We start from the raw sequence: 24,864 nt of genomic DNA on the forward strand, positions 1-24,864 counted from the left end.
TTTCTCTTGCCCAAGGAGATGTGTTCAGGAAAATTTGCTCATGTTTATATTTAAGAGCTTTTTGCTTATGTTTTCTTCTAATAGTTTTATGTTTTCATGACTTACATTCAGGTCTTTGATTCATTTCAAATTTACTTTTGTGTATGGAATTAGACAATAACCCAGTTTCATTCTCGTACAGGTAGTTGTCCAGTTTTCCCAACACCATGTGTTGAAGAGGCTGTTGTTTCCCCATTCTATATTCATGGCACCTTAATCATATATTAATTGACCATATATGTGTGGGTTTATATTTGCACTCTCTATCCTGTTCCATTGATCTATGGGTCTGTTCCTGTGCCAATACCAAATTGTCTTGATTACTGTGGCTTTGTATTAGAGCTTGAAGTCAGGGAGCATAATCCCCCCCCAGCTTTGTTCTTCTTTCTCAGGGCTGCTTTGGCTATTCGGGGTCTTTTGTGGTTCCACATGAATTTTAGGATTGTTTGTTCTAATTCATTGAAAAATGCTGTTGGTATTTTGATAGGGATTGCACTGAATCTGTAGATTGCTTTAGGCAGGATGTCCATTTTGACAATATTAATTCTTCTTATCCATGAGCATGGGATAGATTTCCATTTATTGGTATCTTCTTTAATTTCTCTCATAAATGTCTTGTTGTTTTCAGAATAAAGGTCCTTTGCCTCCTTGGTTAGGTTTATTCCTAGGTATTTTATTCTTTTTGATGCAGTTGTAAATGGAATTGTTTTCCTGATTTCTTTTTCTGATCATTCATTGTTAGTATATAAAATGCAACAGATTTCTGCATATTTTGTATCCTGCAACTTGGCTGAGTTCAGTTATTTTAATAGTTGTGGGTGGAGTCTTTAGGTTTTCTGTGTACAATATCGTATCATCTGCAAATAGTGACAGTTTAATTTCTTCCTTACCAGTCTGGTTGCCTTTTATTTATTTGTGTTTTCTGATTGCTGTGGCTAGGACCTCCAGTACTATGTTGAATAAAAGTGGGGAGAGTGGGCATCCCTGTCTTGTTCCTGATCTTAGAGGTAAACTTTCAGCATCTCGCTGTTAAGTATGATGTTGGCTGTGGGTTTGTCATATATGGCCTTTATTATGTTGAGGGACTTGCCCTCTGTACCCATTTTGTTGAGATTTGTTATCATGAATGGATGTTGAATTTTGTCTATGCTTTTTCAGCATCTGTGGAGATGGTTTTTGACCTTTTTGTTGATGTGGTAGATGATGATGATGATGGATTTTTGAATATTGTATGATCCTTAAATCTCACTTAATCATAGTATATGATCTTTTTGATGTATTTTTGAATTCTATTTGCTAATATTGTGTTGAGTATTTTTGCATCTATGGTCATCATTGATATTGGTCTGTAACTTTCTTTTTTGTGGCGTTTTTGCCTGGCTTTGGTATTAGAGTGATGCTGGCTCATAGAATGAGTTTGGATGTATTGCCTCCTCTTTGACTTTTGAAAAACTTTAAGGAGGATGGGTATTAGGTGTTCACTAAATGTTTGATAAAATTCAGCAGTAAAGCCATCTAGTCCAGGTATTTTGTTCTTTGGTTGTTTTTTGATAACCAAATCAATTCATTGCTGGCAATTGGTCTGTTCAGATTTAGTGTTTTATTCTGGGTCAGTCTTTGAAGATTGTATTTTTTTAGAAAGTTGTCCATTTCTTCTAGGTTATCCAATTTGTTCACATATAATTTTTTATAGTATTCTCCAATAATTCTTTGTATTTTGGTGGTGTTCATAGTCATTTTTTCTTTCTCATTTCTGATTCAGTTTATGTGGGTACCTTCTCATTTTTCTTGATAAGTCTTTCTATAGGTGTACCTATTTTGTTTATTTTCTCAAAGAATGAGCTCCTGCTTTCATTGATACTTTCTGTTGTTTCATTCTTCTCGATTTTATTTATTTCTTCTCTGATCTTTATTATGTCCCTTCTTCTACTGACTTAGGGTCTTATTTGTTCGCCTTTTTCTAGTTTCATTAATTGTGAGTTTAGGCTGTTCATTTGGGATTGTTCTTCTTTCTTCAGGTAAGCCTGTATTGCTATATACTTTCCTCTTAGAACTGCCTTTACTGTGTCCCACAGATTTTGGGGTGTTGAGCTGTTGTTTTTATTTGTCTCCATAAATTGTTTGATCTCTGTTTTAATTTGGTCATTGATCCATTGATTATTTAGGAGCATATTGTTAAGCCTCCTTGTGTTGGTGGGCTTTTTTGTTTTCTTTGCATAATTTATTTCTAGTTTCATACCTTTGTGGTCTGAGAAGCTGGCTGATACAATTTCAATCCTTCTGAATTTACTGAGGCTTTTTTTGTATCCTGTTCTAAAAATGTTTCATGTGCACGTGAGAAGAATGTGTATCCTGCTGCTTTTGGGTGGAGTGTTCTATAAATGTCTGTTAGGTCCATATCTTCTAATGTGTTGTTCAGTGCCTCAGTCTCCTTACTTTCTGTCTGGTTGATCTGTCCTTTGTAGTGAGTGGTATATTGAAGTCTCCTAAAATGAATACATTGCATTCTATTTCCTCCTTTAGTTCTGTTAGTATTTGTTTCACATATGTAGGAGCTCCTCTGTTGGTTGCATAGACTTTATAATGGTTATGTCCTCTTTTAGGGTGATTGTTGATAGATATGTACTTACTGCCATTGCAGGCTTTAGATTCATGGTTACCAAAGATTCAAGGGCTACTTCTTTACTATCTAACAGTGTATCTTAACTTGCTTATTATGGTATTTCAAACACAATCTAAACAGATTTTTTTCCTCCCTTTTTCTTCCTCCTCCACTCTTTACATATTAGGTGTCATCTCCTCTACTCTTTGTGTACCCCTTTGTGGGTAGTTGATTTAATTTTGCATTTGCTTAGCAGTTAATTGGTCTACTTCCCTCATTGTGGTTTTATTTTCTCTGGTGACAGCTAATTAGCCTTAGAAGCACTTCTATCTAAAGCAGTCCCTTTAAAATACACTCTAGACATGGTTTGTGGGAGGTAAATTCCCTCAACTTTGTTTATCTGTAAATTGTTTAATCCCTCCTTCAAATTTAAATGATAATCTTGCTGGGTAGACTATTCTTGGTTCGAGGCCCTTCCATTTCATGGCATTAAATATATCATGCCATTCCTTTCTGGCCTGTAAGATTTCTGCTGAGAAGACTGATGATAGCCTAATGAGTTTTCCTTTGTACATGATCTTTTTTCTCTACCTGGCTGCTTTTAATGCTCTGTCCTTATCGTTGATCTTTGCCAGTTTAATTATTATATGTCTTGGTGTTGTCTTTCTTGGGTCCCTTCTATTTGGAGATCTGTGCACTTCTATGGCTTGAGAGACTATATCCTTCCCCAGATTGGGGAAGTTTTCAGCAATTATTTCCTCAAAGACACTTTCTATCCCTTTTTCTCTCTTCTCCTTCTTCTTCTGGTTTCCCTATAATGCGAATATTGTTCTTCTTGGATGGTTCACACAGTTCTCTTATTTTTTCATTCCTGGAGATCCTTTTTCCTCTCTGTACCTCAGCTTCTTTGTATTCCTATTCTCTAATTCCTATTTCATTTATCATCTCCTTTACCTCATATAATGTGCTTTTAAATCCATCCATTGTATGTTTCATTTCAGATACTGTATTTTTCAAAGTTTCTATCTCTTTCTTGAAGTTCTCCTAAGATATTGAATATTTTTCTATAGCTCTGTGAGCATGTTTTTGATTTTTATGTTAAAATCTTTATCAAGAAAATTGTTGATTTCAGTGTCACTTAGCCCTCTTTGATGTTTGAGGATTTTGTTTGTACAAGATTCATTTGCCATTTCATCTTTTTAATTATTACTATGGAATAATAACTTTGTTTAGACAATGTCCTCTAGTTACCAAATGCTCTTCTCTCTGGTTTTACTCAGTACCTGGAGTGATGACGGGGACCATGGGTTAGTGGCACTGGTGCCTGCTGGGAGGAAAGAGCTCTTTCCTGCTTCCTGGCTGAAGTACCTTCCTCCATTGCCAAGGCTGAGCACAGGGAGTAGCTTCTGTGTTATGACCCTGTAGCTCCCATATCCCGGGAGGAAGGAGCCACAGGTAACTTATCACAGCTGGGGGTCTCATTACTGCATTGCCAGTCAAGGGGATGGAGCACCAGAAGTTCCTGAAAAGTTCCAAATCTGCTGGGATGACTGTGCCAGGATGATTTTTTTCCACCTGTTCTTTTTCCTGAGCAGCAATCTCCATGTAATCCTTGCCCCTTTAGCTGCCCTCTCACTGTTGGGAAGTCTTTCAAAGTGCCTGCCTTTCTTTTGTCCTGGAACAGCCAGTTGTAGGTCCTTGTTCTCCACAAGCAGATTTAATCTCAGTCTCTGAGTATTCTGCCTGTCTTTGCTTTCCAAGCCCACTAATTTCCAGAGCACCTTGTAATGTAAGTTTGTGCTTCTGGAGTAGATCTCCAGGGCTGGATGTTTAGCAGTCCTGGGCTCCTACTTCCTCCCCACTCCATTTCTCTTCCTCATGCCTGTGTGCTGGGCTGGGGTGAGGGCTTGGGTCCCACCAGGTCTTGGCTTTGCTACTTAACCCTTTTCCATAAAGTCTTCTCTTTTCTCCAGATATAGTCCTTCTGTTGCAGTCTTCTTTCCAGTTGCTTTCTCAGGATTAGTTGTATTTGCATTATTTTCATGTTATATATGGTTTTGGGAGGAGGTTTTTGTCTCACTTCTCACACTGCCATCTTTTTCTCCCAATCCATGGTGTGTTCATTTATATAAGAATTTTTGAATGCCTTCCATGTTGCAGACACTTTGAATATTAGAAAATAAACAACTCTCTTCAAGATACCTTGCTGTCATATAACAGACTATTGATGTTATAAATATAACAGTCTATGATATCCACAGTGTTAAGCATCTCTTGCAATGTGGTGCCCTTGTGCAGTGCACAACCCACAAGACTGTATTCAGTAGTCCTGATATATAATTTATATTTCTTGCCTTTAGGGAATTACCAATGCATCTAAAGAAAATAGTCACAAATAGTACAGCTCTACTATTCATATAACAAAGATATGCATAAAGAATTGTGGGAAACATGAATGATATTGTGTTGTGAAGGTGTGGGGAAGGTTTCTAACAATAGGTTGCCAAGAATGAGTAAAATACCAGAAATACAAGGAGGTAGAATTCAATGTTAGTGATTTTTCCAGTGGTAGAAATGTTTTTCATTTCTTCAGCTGTTCAACTGTTCTCCTTATAGCCCCACACAGCTGTGTGTACCTTTATGCAATTATGAGGTCATATCTGGTAGATATTAGTCTCTGAAACAATTTTGTTCATGTGTGGTAGAAGACAGTATTGTCCTTAATTTTTTGGCTCCTGCAAGTAATCAATTCCTCAACCATTATTTATTGAATGCCTCCTTATGTTCTAGTCCTTGTATAAGCACTACGGATGCAAATAGGAATGAATCTGGTCAATTCCTCAACAACTTTACAAACTAGTAGGGGAGGAAAAACAAACAAAAACTTAAAGTGCAGTATAGACAGTACATGATAGATGCACTTTTGAAGTACTGTTGTATTAAAAAAAACTTCCCAGAGGCAGTGTATATTCTTTAACACATTAAATAAGCATTCTTGAGAAGTTGCACATTAATCTTCATTTTTGTGTGTTTTTTGAATAGCACTTAATGATTTTTTTTCTAGTTATATTAGTACTTAATTCTGGGAAAAATAATCAACTTGCAAAAAGGAAATCCTTTTTAGTATATATCCTTCTAATGTTTTTTCTATATGTGAGCATATATGTATGGGTCTGTGTTTTGAATTTGGACTCTCACATTTATTGATTCCTTGTACTCCTTCTTGCATCACTATGGATCTGATGACTGCTAGGTTTCTTGACATTTCATGTCCTTGTTCATATTTTATTCTGATGAGCAAATTATTCTTATGTAAGATAATAGTTTTTGAAATATTAAAAGCATAGCTATAATTTTAAAGTGATATGTTTCATATTTCTTGGGAAGCTTGTTTTCCACCCCTTAAGTTGATGCTGTTTTTTCTTAACCAGCAGAGGTTCAAACTGTGTATCTCAGAAAATTACAGTCATCGTGATTAAAACAGGGGACTCTGGAACTAGATCTCCTGAGTTCAAACGTCAGCCCTCCTGCTTAACTGTGTGACTCTAGGCAAGACATTGTATCTGTAGCTCATTTTACTCATCTGTAAAATGGAGACAATAATACTACCTCTTTCATAGGGTGCTGTGAGGATTCAGTTAATATATCGAAGCTTTTACAATGGTACCTAGAATAGAGTATTAGTTTTGTTGTTAATGAGCTGTATATTAAATAAGGAAAAATAAAATAAGAGAATTTTAAGGAAATCTTTTGTTACAGTAAATATAGAATGTACTTTTCTAATAAAGAGGAAAAATAGAGATATTTACACTTAAAAGTATTTTTCAATTGGCAAATTTTTATTATACAAACTTAAATATTAATATTAAAAATGACAAGAAAATATCTTATGAAAGACAATGTGGTACCTATAAGCAAAATATTTTACAATATCTTTTAATCTGTTTGTTGTGTGTGTGGCTTATGCATTTCCATAATACAGAAAAGCATTCTTCTCTTTGGTAATGTATGTTCATTTGTGTTAAACTGTAAATTTCAACAAATAACATTTATTACTCAGTCTCTGATGAAAGATGTCTTTACTTACATGAAGAAATGCAGGCAAGTAAGTGTATTGTACAAGGTGTTTTGCTGTCAGACCTTAATCAAAAACTAGGGAAGCATCACTAAATATAAATTCCTGTTCAATATTTGTTAACTCCTGTAGAATCCTAGTAGACTCTGGCCTTTCAGGTTGAAGGTCTGTATCCTTCTCAGCATGCTGCAACACTGTTTGATTTAAGCTTCATCACAGTTGTGCTATTGGTCACTGTCAGAGTGTATGAAATTAAAAGAAAAAAATCCATTTATGATGTGAAAGGTGTTGTCCTAAGATTGTAACACACACATGAACTATATAGGGATAAATAAAATAAGATGTCTTTGAGGAAGTCAGAGTAGTTCTATAACTAGATAGCCTTAGCCCAATGAAAAAGGATTTGAAGAATTAAGACTGTCATCATCCAGGGTCAGTAACCTAGTGAGATCAGCAAGGCACCATTACCTTTTCCACATTGGAAGTTGGGATAATGTTATGCTCCATGTTTCTGTCCTCTCCCTTTAGAATAATTCTTCCTACAGTTCTGTCATTAAAAGTGTGCATTAATTATATACAAAGTAATCCTAATGATAATAATACTTAACCTTTGAGTGTAGTTTACTAATTTTGCCAGCTTCTCAAAGATAAAAGACTTATATTTTTACTCATGATGAAAAGTCATTGATAATGTGTTTGTTATATGAAAGTAGCGGTGTGCACTCAGATTAATATAATTACTATAAATAGAGTGTATTCTTTCAATTAACATTTTAGTTGCTTGGTAGCTAGTATGTATTTCACCACCTTTGCTGTTATATCTTCAATAATGTTATTATTAAGCCAAACAAAGTCTTAGTATTCCTAGCACCTTCACATTCAAATTATGCCCAGTATCTGGGTGGAGGGAGGAAATAATTGTGTTCTTTCACACTGAACAATTTAACAATTGCGTATTTTTTCAATATGGCTTTTTCTCCATAATGCATTTCCTCTATATTATTTGCTTGATTTCTCATGCTCATGATATTAAATGTTATTAAAATGTTAACTCATTTAATTTGATGAGTATAAATTAAAAGTATGGTAGTCTGAATAACTAGATACTATATCTGGAGAAGCTCAAAACAATTCACTAATCTTAATTCATTATCTGCACAATAACACCTTGTGGTCAGGGTAGATCTCATGGGTGGCATCTCATGTTATATTGGTGCAGAAGCAGAAACAGTTAAAGGCATTTCCCAAGGCTCATAATAAAGGCAGCAATGCTAATCTGGTTCATGGTCTGGATTTTTTTGGTTTTTAGTTGATTATATAAGAAATCATTTTTCCATTGGTAAAAATTAATTTCATTGGATGTCATAGCTTCTACTTTCTACCATGTTCTCTGCATGGGTTCTTACGATGTCTTGCTCTCTCACTTAATCTGAATGTTCTGATGTTCATCTAGTCACTGTACAATTTTAAATCATACATTATTATTCCTCTCTAGGCTCTTCAGTCTTCAGATTTTCTTCCTAGGTTATTTTCTCTTTTTTATTTCTTTTTGTTTGTTTCTTTGAATGCCTCATACCTCTCTGACATTCATTCAGCCCATGTAAACTCACTTTATAATCTCTCTTCTGTATGTTCATAGTATGCATTGATCTTTAAAACTGTTTAATTCAATTAACCCTGAATTTATATATTAACAGATTTAGATGGTGCTGTGGTCCAAGTTTGAGGTCTCACTTTTATTAATAAAAAAATTAATAGTTTACATGGTGAGAAATCATTTTGTGCACATATAATTCTTAATTAATGCAGAAAGGCATTACTTTAGTTATTCCCCTTCTTGGATCATTTAATGTTAATCATTTAGGTTAAGGTTGTTATACTGATGTGTCTGAGAAAAATGAAATCTAAATAGCAAACAAAAGATTTATAATGTTCTTGAAAGATAACATATATAGTTTTTTATTGTTCTAAGTTCTATGATCCAAGCTAATTAAGATTACACAGAAAAAAGACATTACATTTTTAATATAAGCAGATCAACAGAAAATGAATAGTTCATACTATAGTAGAGAGTAGTGTGCAAGCTAAGCACCTGATTCAGGACCTCTTGGAGTGCTGCTTGAGAGGCAGGTGCTAGGGCCCCTGGCCGACTCAGTGCAGTGAATGTCTGCATGGGGACCCTAACGATTAGTTGATGCTTACGCACACAAGAGTGCTATAGAGAAACCATGTTTCTTTTTCTCTTAAGGTTAGCTAGAATGACAGCTGGTTTTATTTAAAGATCTATAAAGAATACTAAAGGGTTGTCCAGCATATATAAATACCAAAGTAGTTTATATCATATCAGGAATATGGAGGGGAGGACTTTAGATGAATGATCTCATAGGCATTCTTTGGCAAAAATCTGGCAAATGTCCTGTGTACTCTAGCGAGGCTTCCATTAATCAGACATTGTACCTCCTAGGAAGTAAATTTTGTGACTTGATTTAAATTGTTTGTGTTATCAAGTCACTTTTTTGGTTAGGTGAAAAGGCAGTCTTTGTGGGAAGCCTTTCACCACTCTCTCATAAATTATTTTCATCAACTTAGATTGCAATACTTTATCCTTCAGGGATTTTTATGATGTTCTCCAAAGTTTCCTATATCTATACTCATGTGTCAAACAAGGAAGGCATGGTATAAGATAGAACAGACCTTTATTTAAATATTTCTTTGCGTTTTGGGGGTAACTTTTTCTTGATCTATAATATGTACAGTAAAGTTCACAAGACTTAAGTTTTAAGCTCAGTGAATATTTACAAATGTAACCATTATGCATTTCAAGCTACAGGATATTTCCAGTTTTCCAAAAACTTACCTTGTAACATAATGCAGTCAGTACCCCACCAAAGATAATCACCATTCTGAATTCTGTCAAATACTGTAGTTTGGCCTTTTCATGAAATTAATATATATAATATAAATTGAATCATATAGTATTTATTTTTTTTGTTTAGTTTCTTTAGCATTATATCAATGAGGTTAATACATGTTGCTGCATGCAGTAGCAAGTTGTTCTTTTTTATTACTTTATACTGTTTCACTGTATAAATTTACCATAATTCGTGCCCCTAATCTGTTGTCTAGTTTTAGCTATTATAAATAGTCCATGTACTATGGTGTGTTCACCTATGCACTCATTTCTGTTTAGTTTTTACATAGGAGTAGAATTGCTGTTTCATAGGCTATACATATATTCAACTTTGGTAGATACTGCTGATTGACTGAAAAAGTAATGTACCAATACACACTCCCATTTCAGTGTATGAGAGTCCAGCTAATCTAAGTCCTATCCAGTGCTTGGTATTGTCAAGTTTTATTTTCCAAATTTAGCCATTGTGGTTTTTTTTATCTTGCTTTAATTTGTTTTTCCTGATATTTAACAATATTGAGAAACTTTATGAATACTGTTGGTTATTAGACTGTTATTTTTGTGAAGTGAATGTTTAAGGACACTTTTAAAAATTGAGTGTCTGTCTTGTTTGTACTGTTTTGTCAGAGTACTTATATATTCTGGATAGGAACACTTCACCAGATACATATTGTAAATATTTTTCCCAACTCTACAACTCAGTATCTTTAAGTACTGCTTACAGTTTTCATTGTAGAGGCCTAGCACATCTTTGTTAGATTTTTTCTAAGAATTTGATCTTTTATAATCTTTTATATGGTATTCTTCTTATTGTTGTTGATAAATTTCATTTCTCATCATTTTCTGTTCATATAAAAAATTCAAGTGATTTTCTATACTGACTTTGTATTTAGTGACTTGCTTATTCATTTACTAATTCTAATAGTTGATCTGTAGATTCTTTGGATTTCCATAAAAGCAATCATGTCATCTGGAAACAGTGACATGTTTATTTCTTTCTTTTAAATCATAATTATTTTTAAATTTACTTTCTTGCTTTGTTGAGGTTTTTTTACCCCCACTCTGTGCATGTCTGCAGATAACTGAGAAAATACTGTGAGTATTGACCTAGGGGTTACACATAAATTTTAGTGATTAAGCAAATTCACAAATACAAAATCCACAAAGATTAATCATTATTATATATGTGTGTGTGTGTATATACATATGAATGGACTATAATGTAATATCATACAATATTGTAGTGTGTGGTGCCTCTCTGAGTGTTATGGTAAGACGTAATTTATTTATTGTACTCCTACTCATGGATTCATAACTTGTGTGCAGTTTTTCTGTGATACTACCGATTTTAATACCATTAGAAATATCAGTAACAATTAGCTGTTATGTTTTTCTTTTCCATTCTTCCACTTTTGTACATTGATTCATTATGATCCGTTTATATCCTCATTTTCTCTAAACTCAAACCATTTACCTGCTGATTTGTTTACCCATTCATTTGTTTGACAAATATTTATTGATCTCTTAATGTGTTTCATGTTCATTGGACTGTTTTTACAAATATGAAATTTTTTCATATTTCCCATTTAGATAATGTCCCCATTTAAAAAATGAATGTGATCATTAATTATCGTGTTTTTAAAAATCACAAATGTATTCTGCATTCAAGAGCTTTTATTTATATCTCTCAGTCAGTAGTACTGTAGGGCAAATATAATGAAGAGTTCAAAGCAAATAGGATAAAGGTACACTAGCTCTCATATATCATATGCTACCTATGTGAGTATAACTGTATTATAACAAATGTTATACATGTTTTATATGTATATAAACATAGATGTGTATAGGACCTTTTATATTTTATATTCAACTGTATTATAACAAATGTAGTACATCTCTAGCTTTCAGCCTTATTGCTATCTGAAGTTATATGCTGTGGTGAGTTTTATAATCTGTAATTATTTTTTCTACCAAGAATTTATTCTGATGTCCATTGAACAAGAAAAATCAGCACATGAAGTTACTTTTAAACGCTTACTTTTTTGAAGTTTTGGCTCTACACACATTAGTAGAAAGTCCTCTGGGAGTGCCAGATATATTGATCAGAGTCAGAGGAGATGATCCTTAAACAGGGAAGATTTTGATCAATTCCATTAAGGAATTTTTGAGATATCATTTTGTTCAGGTAGATGAAATTCTAGGCTAATGAAATAAGTAAAATAGCAAAAGTAAGTAGACTGTGTAATGACAAATAATTAGGTTAACTCTTCTAGAGAAAAGATATGACTAGGCTACAATAAGAGACCTGTAGCTTCAGTAGTGAAATATTTGGGCAATGGCAAAAGGTTTCAATTTTATAAGGAAAGGAAATTTGTACTAAAAGCTCTTGGAATAACATTTAAAGAGGATTAAGTGGCTGATCACAGGGTAAGTATAGACAGAAAACAGGGAAAGAGAAACACAGTCTACTATATAGAACCTGGAATATGATATTGGATGCTGAAATGAAGATAGATGGCAAATCTAAGAATATTGGGTGGCAAGAATTATTAGAATTTGGCAATGGCCTCAAAAGGTAAGCCAAGTAAAAATGACTTCAGGGTTTTGATTGCCTGGAAAAGAAGTACAAGAAAATTGTTGGAGGATATATTATGTTGATATAAGTTAATGCTTGAAATAATAATAGTGAGAAGACCTTGAAACAGCAGTGTAGAAATGTCATGTAACTCAGAACAAGCAACTTGGGGATTAATGTACTAAAACTCTATGACTAAATGACTTGTCCAAGGGAAAATGTGTAAAAAGCAAAGTTTATTCTCAGCCAAACAGTGATGAGCACAGGATCCAGCAAAGAACCATGAGAGACACATGGAAAACTAAGAGTGGAGAGGAATAAGACATGGTGTTGAAAGATTGCATCAGTGAAGAGACAATGACAATTCCCTCTATGGAAGACAGTAAAATAGGTTAGAAATGGAGGCAGTGTCTAAGGAGAAGGGAAAGGAAATCTCATTTTGACTCAAATTAATTTCTGTAAAGAAGCAGCTATACTGACAGAAGCCTGGGATGGAAAGGGGTAGAGGAGTGTATCTACAGGTTGGGAGTGAAAGGTATTAAATTGCAAACTAGACAGAGATAAAATGTACTTATAGGAATGTTTTGTCTAAAGGAATACTTAGACTAGGTCAAAGTTTATAAAATAATACTTAAGAGCACCTGGCATGTAATAGGTGCTCAATGCTTGTTAAATAAAATGAGTTATCTCATCCCTGTCTGTACACATCCTGTGGCTTCTGGTGCATTTTCTGAATACTAAACTCATGTTAATAATGATCTTAGTGAACCAGTTATGTGGAAATATAAGCTAAAGGCCAGATTGGAAACACTTCCTGAGGGATGCAGTAGAGAAAAGTAGAGGTATTAAGCAAACACCACAGAAGTATAGCGTCACAAAAGCAAAACAGTAGTGGTAGGAGGGATCTTGCAGGTCACTGAATAGCCTAACCCTCTTACTGCATGGCTGTGAATTTGAGGCCCAGTTTTGTTAAATAACTTGCCATATATATGTCAAGGTTCAGTTCCAGGAAATTGAAATCACACTAGCTGTGTTAAGCATGAAGGGATTTAATATAAATAATTAAGTGTGCCTTATATTGTTAGGAAGTTTGGAGGAGTGGCCTTTAGTCTGGGGCTCCAGGCCTGGTTTCCAGAAAGACAGAGCAGATCCGAGCACCAGAGCAGCTGCTACGGCTGCTCAAGTCAGGGAGGGGGAGCGTAAGTGAATTACTGCTGAATTTATTTCTTGCTTCATGTCTGTAACACGAAGCTCACCTCCAATTTTCTACCATCTAAATATGATTTTTTAAAGCCTACTTTGTAATTCCTTAAAAAATTCAGTGAAAAACATTTTCAGTGAGTATTTCAAACATCATGTTGTTTGGACTATAAGGTGACACCTATATTGTGCTAAGGTTTTAATTTTTTGAATTCTCTCCATGTTTATACAAAGTAACAAGCAGCATTTTGGGGGGCTACTCTTGGAAGACAGTTTCTTTCTATAAACAAATTTACAGTACCTCTTGGCTCAGCCAGCTTTTAATGGACAAATAAGTTCACATTGTTTTATGAAAAAGATGAATAGAATTTTTTTTGATATATTCTAAATGCTGCTCAGCTAAATTTCTGTCCCTACAATATGATATCATGTGTTGCAAAGATATATTCAAGGATATTTAATATCTCATAAAAGTGTGATTTTTTTTTTACTAAAAGAGTATTAGGGGATTTACACTGAATATTTCACTACTATCTAATTTCCCTAAATCCAAGTGAATGTGCATAGAGTTTATTTAGGGGAATTTGAATGGCTGTAGATAATTCTAAGTAATCTACAGAGTAACATACCTCTATATGCAAGTTTCTAAACCACCACATGTTTGTATGAGCAGAACCAAATGAAGTGAATTGCTGTTGGCTAAGATGGAATAGCAGAGACTGAATTTGCCCTTCTGCTTTAAACAACCAGAAACTGACAAAATGTATGAAACAATAGTTTGCAAAGCACTGGATATCTGGCAATAAAGGACAGAGATCTCTAAGAGATGAGACACAATGAAATTAGCCTCATCTCACTTCAGTTTATCACCTGGGATTTTGCTAATCTGAATCTCAGGGCAGGATTGGTTAGATTCCAGGTGGTTAGATTCCAGGACTGAGTATGGGTGAAAAGAGAGCTGTACACATAGAACTCTGGAGAACTGAACGGGTTCCCCCTAATATTTAGTCAAGTCCTGGCCTGCCCATACATGTAAGGAAACTGTGCAAAGCTTGGAAAAGAACCACCTTGAGTGGATTGGGGATAGCAGTGCCCGCACTTCCCTAGGGCTGGGAATAGTGCTTATTCCCACTAGGCAGACTGGAGTTCCTCGTGATTCACCCAGCCCTGGAGAGCACAGACAGAGGGGTCTGGCCTCAGTAATGGTGAATACTCAGCTCTAGATGAGCATTGCTCTGGTCTTGACTAATATATCCTAAAAACAAGACGTGAAAGGGCCAAACTGTTTTCAAGTGATTTAATTTCTTCCATGATCAGAGCTCAAGAACATTTACGGGAATACAAATACATCCAGCAGCCAAGAAATATCTAGAATGGGCTGAGCTAGTAACAATGACGAGAGTCCACTACAGGAATGGAGGACTGTGCCTTTCAAAAAACATTATGAGGCCAAAAGAATGCAGAATTGGTCCCTAGACAACCAGATTATAATAAGAGAAATTAAACACCATTTGTTTTCAAGATCTTTCCCTTCACCTTTTTTTTTTTAGCAGTTCATATTGATGATGACCATCACAATTGCCAAAATCACTTTATTAGTAAAATGCTTAAGAGAGCTCTAGACATGTACTAATTTAGTACCTAAGACAGTCATATATAAAATTGATGATGTAGGCACAGAGGGTTTAAGTAAGTTGTCAAATGTCTATAACTAGTAAAGAACAACAATAAGGGATACATGAAAAATTCTGGTAGCATTGCTTTTAACCCACTACATTTAACTTTGCCTGATGTGAAATAAATACTAATTAAATGTATATAATCTAATCTAAGAAATAATAATAATTATAATACATATCTAATAAAAATTTTTATTTTAACTGTCTTACTTACCAGCTGCTTACAGACATTTGTACTTACTTAATTCCAGGTGTGATATAAAAACATGCCTGGCCCTCGTAATAATCTCTCATCTGGCTCCACATATAATCTCTTGCTAACTGTCATAAACTTTGTCACATGTAACATTAAAGCAAATACCACAAGGAAACTCATCCACTACATGACAGATTCAGACTGAAAACAGGAATTTTTCTAATCCCTGATCTATCCTTTCACCTTTATTAAAAGAACCTCAGAGTCCTTCCATAAACTTGTAGAGAATTCCCCTTTTTTTCCCAAAATTAGCTGACTAAAATTCAGAAATGGAATGAATTCTTTTATACCTTCTGCACAGATAAGAAATGTTCCAAAAAAATCTGACAAATGTTGAAAATTGGGCATGTTCCCTTCACCTTTTTTAACAGGACCTCAGTATTAGTCATAAACCCACACTTTTCCTAAACAGGTGCTTCCAAGGAGAGACCTTATTACAGGAGCTGATTTCTGGTTGGAATAAGAAAATGTGGGGTCTGTTCTTATCTGAGAATGAGTTGCACGTGGGCATGTGATTCAGTTGTGGCCACTGAAACATGTAGTTAAATGTTTCAGTGGGCTTATAGGGAAGATTTTGCTTATTCCTAAGAATGACACGCACTAATACACACTTTGTTGTACCTGGCTATGATACTGAAATGGTGCAGCCATTTAGAAATAATCAAAGAAGCTAATCTGAAGACAAAGCTTGTACAGCAAGATTGGCAGGATATGAGAAGATGGAAAGAACTGTGTGGTTGATGATCTGTTGATGAACTGAATAACCCTTACCTCTGGACCTCTTGTAATGCAAAATAATGTTTCCTGATTGCTTAAAACATTTTGAGTTTTATTTATTTGTAGCTAAAAACATTCTGGCATATAGGAGATTCTTATTAAACGTCAGGATTTTCTATATTGAATATTAAGGTGACATTTCCATTTTGCATGTTAATGATCACAAACTCAAAGCAAGAAAACAATTTTTTCACTTAAATGGCAAGAAGTTCTCCACTTAAAAAATATGCCATATGCTATCTCTTAAAGTAGTCAGTGAAAACAAAAGCAAACATGTATTTTAGAATTAAAACTTTTGGGGAAAAGAAATCACAGAAACTTATATTCATTCAATGGCAATGACATTTTTTTAAAAAAGCAACAGTTACATAATGAAACTTCAGAATTGACATCGGAAATTGGCCTGAATTTAGTTCTTTGATCTGTCATTATCTTATTTCCCAGTTGGTAAGGATTCAGTTGCTTTTCACAGAAACTTTTTAGTATCTTGGTAGATCAGTGCCCCCAAAGATAGAGATGCAATTACTTTATCATTTTTAGATATTATACAATATAAAAGTTTAAAAAAGATATCAAAGGAAAAATCACTATTGGGTGATACAGATAGGTGAACATAATTAAAATTAGCTTCTCTATATTTATGTTAACAGATAAGATTTGTTGGATTTTATCTCTATTTTTAGCTCTGATCATAGGATCATCACTTACTATTAGAATATCCATCTCGTGGCTTTCCAGACAACAGTATTCTGTTTATGAAGAATGCCAAATTTCTGCATATAGGTTTCCCCTGTGTTGATTGTTACTGCAAGATGTTTTCTCCCTCATTTTTGCACTACAGTGAAAGCTGCTGTGGGGCGTTTTGATAAAGGGAACCTTACTTCATCATTCACTTATTAGCATGAAAATTAACTTGCACTCCCAAATGGAGTAAGAGAGCAGGGGTAATTTACACAACAAAATTGAATATTGCCAGTATCATGCCTATTAGGACTAGATTCAGACTAGATTCAATGACAGATGAAAGAAAACCCAGATGTGGCCTAAACATGATGGAAGTGCTATCCCTGTGTAAGAGTCAGTGGTAGGCAGTCCAGGGCTGGGATGCCAGCTCCACAGTCACTGTGGGATCGGTCCTGTCTTTATAGCTACCCTACAAACTAAGCACATGCCTTGATTCCAGATTACCCCGTAGAACTTCTGGCATCATGTCCACATTCCAGGAATCAGGCAGGAATGCTGACTGAAGGACCAAAGGGACTCACTTACCAAGATGATTTACCTTCCTTCAGGAGCCTTTGTGCAAGCCTTTCCATTAGCAGGTTTAAACCACCAAGGGATAAGCAATACTCCTGCTTATATCTCACTGACGTATCCTTAGTTATGTGTGGTCCTTAGTCATGAGAGAGACTGGGGATGCCTTTGAGCTCGGTTTATTGCCACCTCAAATAAAATTCACATTCTTCTCCTTAGGAAGGAGAGCACGGATATAGGGTAGGTGATTGTATCATAGTCTCTATCACAGTGTGCTTGAGATTGCATTCCAACCCCAAAGGTATACATAGAAGACTCAAAATCTGATCAGAACTTGTAGCTTTCCAATTTTCTCTTTGTCTCCTACAATTTTTTAGAACACAGAACATAGGAATTTCTTTTAGGATAGGGAGGGATTTCAGTAATCTACACTTAGAGCTCTTACAAATGTGACTAGTAATATAAACATGCCATATTCCATCCTGAAATGTCTTAAGGTCAAGTGTTCATAAATAGCAAAGCAAGTTATATTCTTCTTTATTGGTTTAGTAAATTCAAAATTCTGATGTGATACTTAAAATTCTATCTTTAACACTAAAAATTGTGACTTGGTTACCTATATGCCCCCAAATATTTTGTATTTTCTATAAAAACAGGCTTTAAAATTATTTTTCTGGAAGTTCCTCTACAGCAGTTGGGAAGCTGGGGGCACCAGAAAGGATACAAGAAACATGTTTCCATAATAATTAATTTTACCAGTGACTCCTAAGGTAAGTTTCAGAAACTTACCTCTTTATGAAATGTTTAAAAAAAGAAAATTCATACACTGTAAGTACTAAGGGGTATTGCCTTTGATATTTCTGAGAAGTTTGAAAAGTACTCTGAGCATCACTTTTCTAGAATGAAACATGGTGGACAGTGGTACAGTGTACCTATTGCAGGGCCTTAATTATTTGTTTATTGTAAGATGTTCCATTTTCCTGCTAATTCTGTTATCACATCGACCACACCTTTCCAACAGCCACAGCCATTGAGTGAAAATCAATGCCAGCTATAAACTAACTCTTTCCAATTTTGTATTACATTTTTAGTGTAAATAAGCTTATCTCATTAGGTTTAATCCTAATTTAATCCTAATTTAACTAAAAAAAAAGCATTCTAGATTCTTCTCTCCCTGTATCTGCTTTATGCTCTGCGGGAGATATTGTTTACCCATTCTTTCTAAAGTTATCAGCAGTTCAGATTTTCATTCATTAACTCCATATATTTTTTCACCTCCCATTTGAAAGAACTATAAATTTGATTTGTGATGTGTAAAATAAAATATAGAAACTTTAAAAGGTGTGGAAGTCTTCTCTTAATAAAATCATTATCACATCAGCATGATAGTAGTAACAGGAAATACTATTTGTTGAGCTCACAGTGTTTTTACCATCCTTAATGATATCATCACAACAACTCTGCAAAGTAGGTATTATTATCACATTTTACAGATGAGGAAACTGAGGCTCAGAGAGGTGAGGGATCTTAAGTAAAATCACACTGCTAGGATGTTACACTACCAAGATCTGAAGCCAGGAATGTCTGATTGCAAAGCCCTTGACTATTATGTTATAAAGTAGGCACACTGGGAAAAAGTTATTGTGAATGAAGATACTTCACAGCCTCAGAACTGTCTATAATTAATAGTGATCTGTATACATAAAAAGTGCCAGAAGTCATTCCACTGTCTTTCTTTGAAATGTTTGAAATTGCCCACTTTAGGCATCATAGAAAAGAACATGACATAGTACTGGGGAACGAGGGACAGAAGTACTCTTGATTGGATAGGGGCAATGTTCGGAAGAAAAAGGCTTCTTTCTTCCTTCCCAGGCTCTTCATGCAATGAAAAAAGAGATTCTCTTTACTCACCAGAAAACCACTGATTCAAGGAGGAATGCAAAGGCCAAACCGAAGGTGTATTAGAGCAGCATGAACTGCCTTTCTGAAATAACTACTCAAGACTCCCCCATTCAGGCATCAGACCTAATGATATGATGACATTACTAGTATATTTCCATTGGACACTGTCCCTGACAGTTCTGCCAAAAAGAGCTGTTTTAGAACTGATAGTTATGGATGAAGTTACTATTTGTACACTATCGCAGCCTCTCACATTCTCAAGTGTGAGAAGAGTTGAGGTTGAACAGTAAAGTCATTTACAGGTATAGTCTCTTGCCCTCAGTGTGGGTGTCAGCTCTTAAAAACAACTTTTGAGGAATGTTTTCTGTTTAATGTGGATGGTGATTGAATTATTTATGCATTGTGGAGCCAATGGGATTCCCTGATGAGAAGAAAATTCTCTGCTAATGATCTAGCATTTGGGTTTCAGTCAAAGTGAATGACAGTATAGCTTTCAAACCTGAGTAGTCATATTCAGAGCTTATGTCCATATTTGTAGGGAGGTGGGTAACTGGCATTTCTATATATTTTTTAATAGTGGACAGTCTGTGAGTGAGATCTGTTCTATTACTTCTAATCCCATGGGGCTCGGGGTTGGCATCTATCTCCCAGTCAAGAGACACCTTATTTCCCCTCAACTTTACCAAAACTGCAAAGGTGGAGAAGAAAATGCCTATTCATTAATGTCAGACACCAATTCAAATGGCTTATTGGCCCCAGTGCAGCACTAAATAGGCCTCCATTTAAAGCATGAATCAGAATTGGTTCTGCCGAACTTGTTTTTAGGTATGTGGTTGTTTTAGACATCAAGGCAGTTTGTAAAATAAAATCCTTTACAGGTTTTATATATTTGGAATGGAAATGAATGAACTTCCAGTTTTACACAAGCAATTTTGAATTATATATATATATATATATATCCATTTGGAAGGTAAAACATTTAAATTCCTTCAAGTGCATAAAATAAAAAAATGTTTATACTTTTAGTCTTCTTTGGATACAGGTAATTTTCTGCCTGACTTACTAACTTGGGTATCTCACAGATTCAGATATATAGCTATTGCAATGACCTGCTGTCCGGATGATATCCCGTACAAGTGTGGAGACCTGTAGAGTCTCCCTGGCAGCATTCACTAGAAAGCCATGCTCATAAGAAATAAAGTAGTATTTGGTGACTGATAACCATACCACTAGATGCTGGTATGTCGCTATGCCATAACTGGATTATTAAGACTACTTGGGAAAAGGAGCAATTTAAATTTATGTGATGCAAATTCTATACTCCATAATTAGCAGCTTAATCACTGTAAGCTTATCAATACATGATGTTTTTAAAATTTATAACCTCCATTTATTTAATAACTACTTCACCAGCCCATGTTTCATACCTCCGCTTTCTTAGCTCTGCAGTGAGGCTACAGCTGGAGAAGGCTAAACCACTCTCATCCTCACGTAATATTCAGTCTGGCATGGTGGCACTGTTTTCTGTACAGTAATAGCATCTTACCCTCAGTGTTGCTGTTCCATGTTGAATTTACAAGTCTGTCTGATCATAGCCTGTACATTGTTATTTAAGGAATAAACTGAAAAGCAGCATTTCAGTGATTGTGGATTATGATAGACCCCTGAGAAGATTCCTGTAAGAAAACATTAGAAGGCCCACTGTGGAAACTGAAATGCTTGAGTTCCTTTGTTTCTTAACAGAGTCAGCTCTGGAAAGCCTTGATGCTCTAGGTACCATTTACAGCAGCATTGATCAGCAGCTGAATGAAACAATGAGGCGCCGCAGACACGCAGGAGAAAATGATTACAACATTGAGGTGCTGCTGGGAGTGGATGACTCTGTGGTCCGTTTCCATGGCAAAGAGCACGTTCAAAACTACCTCCTCACCCTGATGAACATTGTGAGTAGTGACTCCTTTTAAAGGCTTTTTGATCTTTTAATTCACTTCCGTTTTGTCAGTGTCTTTTGGAAACCTGTGAGAGGCTCTATGACTGTGTTCCACATCCAAAATGTGTCCATAACTGCATGAAATTGAAATATTGATGTACGTACTTAACATGCAAGGATGCAAAAACCAAGAAAGCATGAAGCAAAATTTTCTTTGAGGTGGTCAACCAGTTTTCCATTCTCATCAAGAGGAAATGATAAATTTAAAAAGTCGTAATGGGATGGAACTATAACATCAGTTATGATTTTCATTTGTCCCGGGGATAATCCGAGCTCTCACGACTTGGTCCACCTGCCTTGATCTGGACCATGAAGGATGAAATCGTTTTTTTCCAGTATCGTTTTGTATCCCAGGATGACAAAGAATGATTTCAGCCTGATAATTCTGTATGGATGCTTATGGTTAGAGCTTTTGAATAAGAGTGATTTTTTTCAACGTTTTTAAAGCCAAGCAATAAAACCATGCTATTATTAAGAATTAAACTACAGATGCTATAATATAAATATAAAGACTTTAGAGAATGTAGCTATGACAATAGTCATCCAGCTCATGAAGTGTTGAGATAATTAAACAGGAACTTAGGAGGTAAGGGCTTTATTTCTAGCTCTGTTGCTGGTTGGCTCTGTTATCTTAGATGATTCATGTCCCTTCCTGGGATTAGTTTCTGTGTTTATAAAATTGAAAGGCACAAGAAAGAGTTCATTAATTCTGTAATTTTTCAGGAAGTTGGGATTTAAACCAGATTTAAGGATTAGTTTTTCTTTTGTTGTGTCTTTATTCTGCTTTGTTTATTTGCTTTTGTTTTCTGAAGGGCACATGAAAATTTCTAGGTAGAATCTATCAACAGGAAAGTAGAAATGGATATAGTGTATTCACCAGACAGTAAGTGTAATTTGAAGAGTATTGAAAAATGAAGTGCAACACTTTGGGTTTAATAACAGTCAAAAGGACTGTTTTGTTTTTAGGTCCATTAAAAAGGCTAGATAATAAACTGAGTATGTCTCACATACCAGGAATTATTATAAAGTTCATAGAGCATTATAGAATAGAACTATAGAAGAGAAAATTTTTAAAACTTACTAAGTTCATTGCATTTGAAGTAATGAATGTAGGTAGGGGTTTTGGAGAGACGAAAATAACACTCTTCCCTTCCCTTCCCAAGTTCATAACCAACTGAAAGGTAGACACAGTGATCAGACTTATTGAAAATAAAGCTTTGCTATTCATGAGAGCTGTCTCTCACATGGCTTAAGTGTACAGCCACATAGATTTTCCTTATTCTAAATCAGTGATTCTGTTTGTCCCAGTTTGTCCCAGCCCCTGCTCGTTTGGCAGTGTTTAGAGACATTTTGGCTGTCACACTGGGAGATCACTAATACCACTAGTGGGAGAGGACAGGGACACTGTAGATACCCTACAGCACAAAGGCAGCCTGTAAGAATTCTGAATTATCCAGTCAATGTGAGTAGTGCTAAGATTTAGGAACTTTTTTCTAAATTCAACAGTCTTACTTACTATCCCCATCTTTCTCCAAATGGATAATTTCTGGTTTCACCCGTGAGAATAGGCAGACAGCTTTCAGCGTGACAGATCGATGACTGAGCCCCTTCCTCTCCTCCCATCCTCACCCTGCTCCACTGTAGACGTAGATCCCAAACACTGAAATAAACATGCTTGTTATCCTGAATCAAACTCATCAGTTTGATGAGAGTTGGAGGCAGGAAGAAAACCAATAATAATAGTCGAATGAAACTCCCTCCTGGAAATTTGAAGCCAGGAAAATTGTGGGTCTTTTCCTAATAATGTTTCAATAATTATTATCTCCTCTGCTAGCTGAGCTTTATGACTTTCCATGGTCCTTTAAAATCATGGCTTCCCCAAACTTGAGTCCTACACAAACAGAGACGCTACATGTCACAGAGGCTCAGACAGAAGCTGTAGGAGAAAATTGAGAACAAGAATGTCTATCTTGTTGCTCAGATTTGGGAAGAAACATGTCCCTGTGGTAGAGAAAAGAGCGTGGTTTCCTGTGATCCCATTTGGCACCCTTGCCTTAGCTGAGCCGTCAGCAAATACATCCTTCCTTTGGTTTCCTGTAGGCTGGGTTCCTTTAGAGCAGAGGTCAACTGCCGTCTGCTCCGCAGTTTACGTAGTTTATGTAGTTAGCTTATGTAGACTAATTAACTAACTTAAGTGCTTAGTCATTTAGTTTCCATTACCAAACTCAGATGACATTTACTACATAGTTTCTGAACTATTGGAGGACTTTTATGTCTCAAAGATGTTTCTTCATGGTTGGCCCTTTAATTTAAACCAGATTCCTTTTTAAAGGAAGCTTGTATTTCTTATTTCATACTATTTTATCTTGAAAAGGATTCTCAAATTATGAAATGTTCAACATCTGTTTAATGAAGGAATGGATAAATGAACAAAGGAGTATAAATAATGTTGTAGAGGTAGGTTCTGAACAGTCTTGGGAGGCAGAAATTTGGACTTGAAACAAGAGGATATAGATAACAAATGAAGGCTTTTAATCAGCTTAATGTTATAATGAAAGCAATGCTTAAAAAGTTAATTAACATTTATTGGGTGTCATATTTTTTTTAGTATATTTTAAGATGGGAATTATAATTTTTCTAGAGGAAACAGGCATTATTACAATGTTGAGAAAATTGAGATGAATTTTAAATTACTTGAAGTATGTAAAACAGTCCCAAATAATGATAATGCGGTGATGATAATCATGAAAAGAAGGGTTCACTGGGGTGCTGAATGCAGGGTGTTGGAAAGGTGCTGGGCCTGGAAGGAGCAGGGGAGCTCAGCACCCCTCCCCCCATACAGTGGCCTATGTATCTCTTCCAACTGGCTGCTTCTGAGTTGTATCCTTTATTTAAAAACCAGAAATATATAGGACACAGTAGTCCATAGTGGAAAGCAAGTCTTGGGTTCAAAATCTGTGCCCGGCACCTGCAAGGTGAGAGGCCTTGTATAAGTGGCAGCTTCTCAATGCCTTAGTTTCCTCACCAGTAAGATGAGCACAGCAGTTTATCGCTCACAGAAGGGTTTTAAAGAAGGGAGGAGATCGTGAATACAGCATGGGAACTGAGAAGGTGCTCAGCAGATGGACCGTTTACTTCTGCTCTGAAGTAGCTTAAAGCTCTTGCTACAATTTGCTCTTTCCCCCAAGTCACCTAGAAAGGTAAGCAGAAGGCTCATCATGTCATGTGAAGGAAGGCACATTTGCAAATCTACCTTGAATCAGACCTAGGCAGAAGGATTTCCAAAAACAAAATAGCAGATCTGTGGGAGATCTAAACTAGTAGGGCAGCCTCCAGTCCCTAGTTTAAGTACCCTGATTTTCCCAGAATCTCAGAGCAGAAAACACCAATGGAACAGCTCAGTATGATGTTTGGAGCCTGGGATGGAACCTGATCCCAATTCCCAGTCTCATGAACCCTGCTCCCTTCTGCCACTGATGAGCTTGGAGTGAAATCAGGAAAGAAAGTGGTGCAGACGTCTGTGAGCTGATTTACTGGCAAGAATACCCGGGAGTGGGGGCAGGCACAAAGCTCTGCTCTCTTCTTCAGGCCATTTTCTACAGAA

The 24,864-nt window shown here is 35.7% G+C and overlaps 1 protein-coding gene across 1 annotated transcript in view; it reads left to right on the forward strand.

The window, feature by feature from the left end:
• ADAMTS3 (ADAM metallopeptidase with thrombospondin type 1 motif 3) overlaps positions 1 to 24,864 on the forward strand; it is a 277,802-nt gene that overhangs the window by 191,681 nt on the left and 61,257 nt on the right. Inside the window, exon 5 of the mRNA XM_073237478.1 lies at positions 21,014 to 21,213. Within this exon, the coding sequence (XP_073093579.1) occupies positions 21,014 to 21,213 (200 nt within the window). The remainder of the gene's footprint in view (positions 1 to 21,013; positions 21,214 to 24,864) is intronic.

This window comes from Manis javanica, chromosome 5 (genome assembly GCF_040802235.1).
Source record: "Manis javanica isolate MJ-LG chromosome 5, MJ_LKY, whole genome shotgun sequence".
In the NCBI taxonomy this organism is placed as follows: domain Eukaryota; kingdom Metazoa; phylum Chordata; class Mammalia; order Pholidota; family Manidae; genus Manis; species Manis javanica.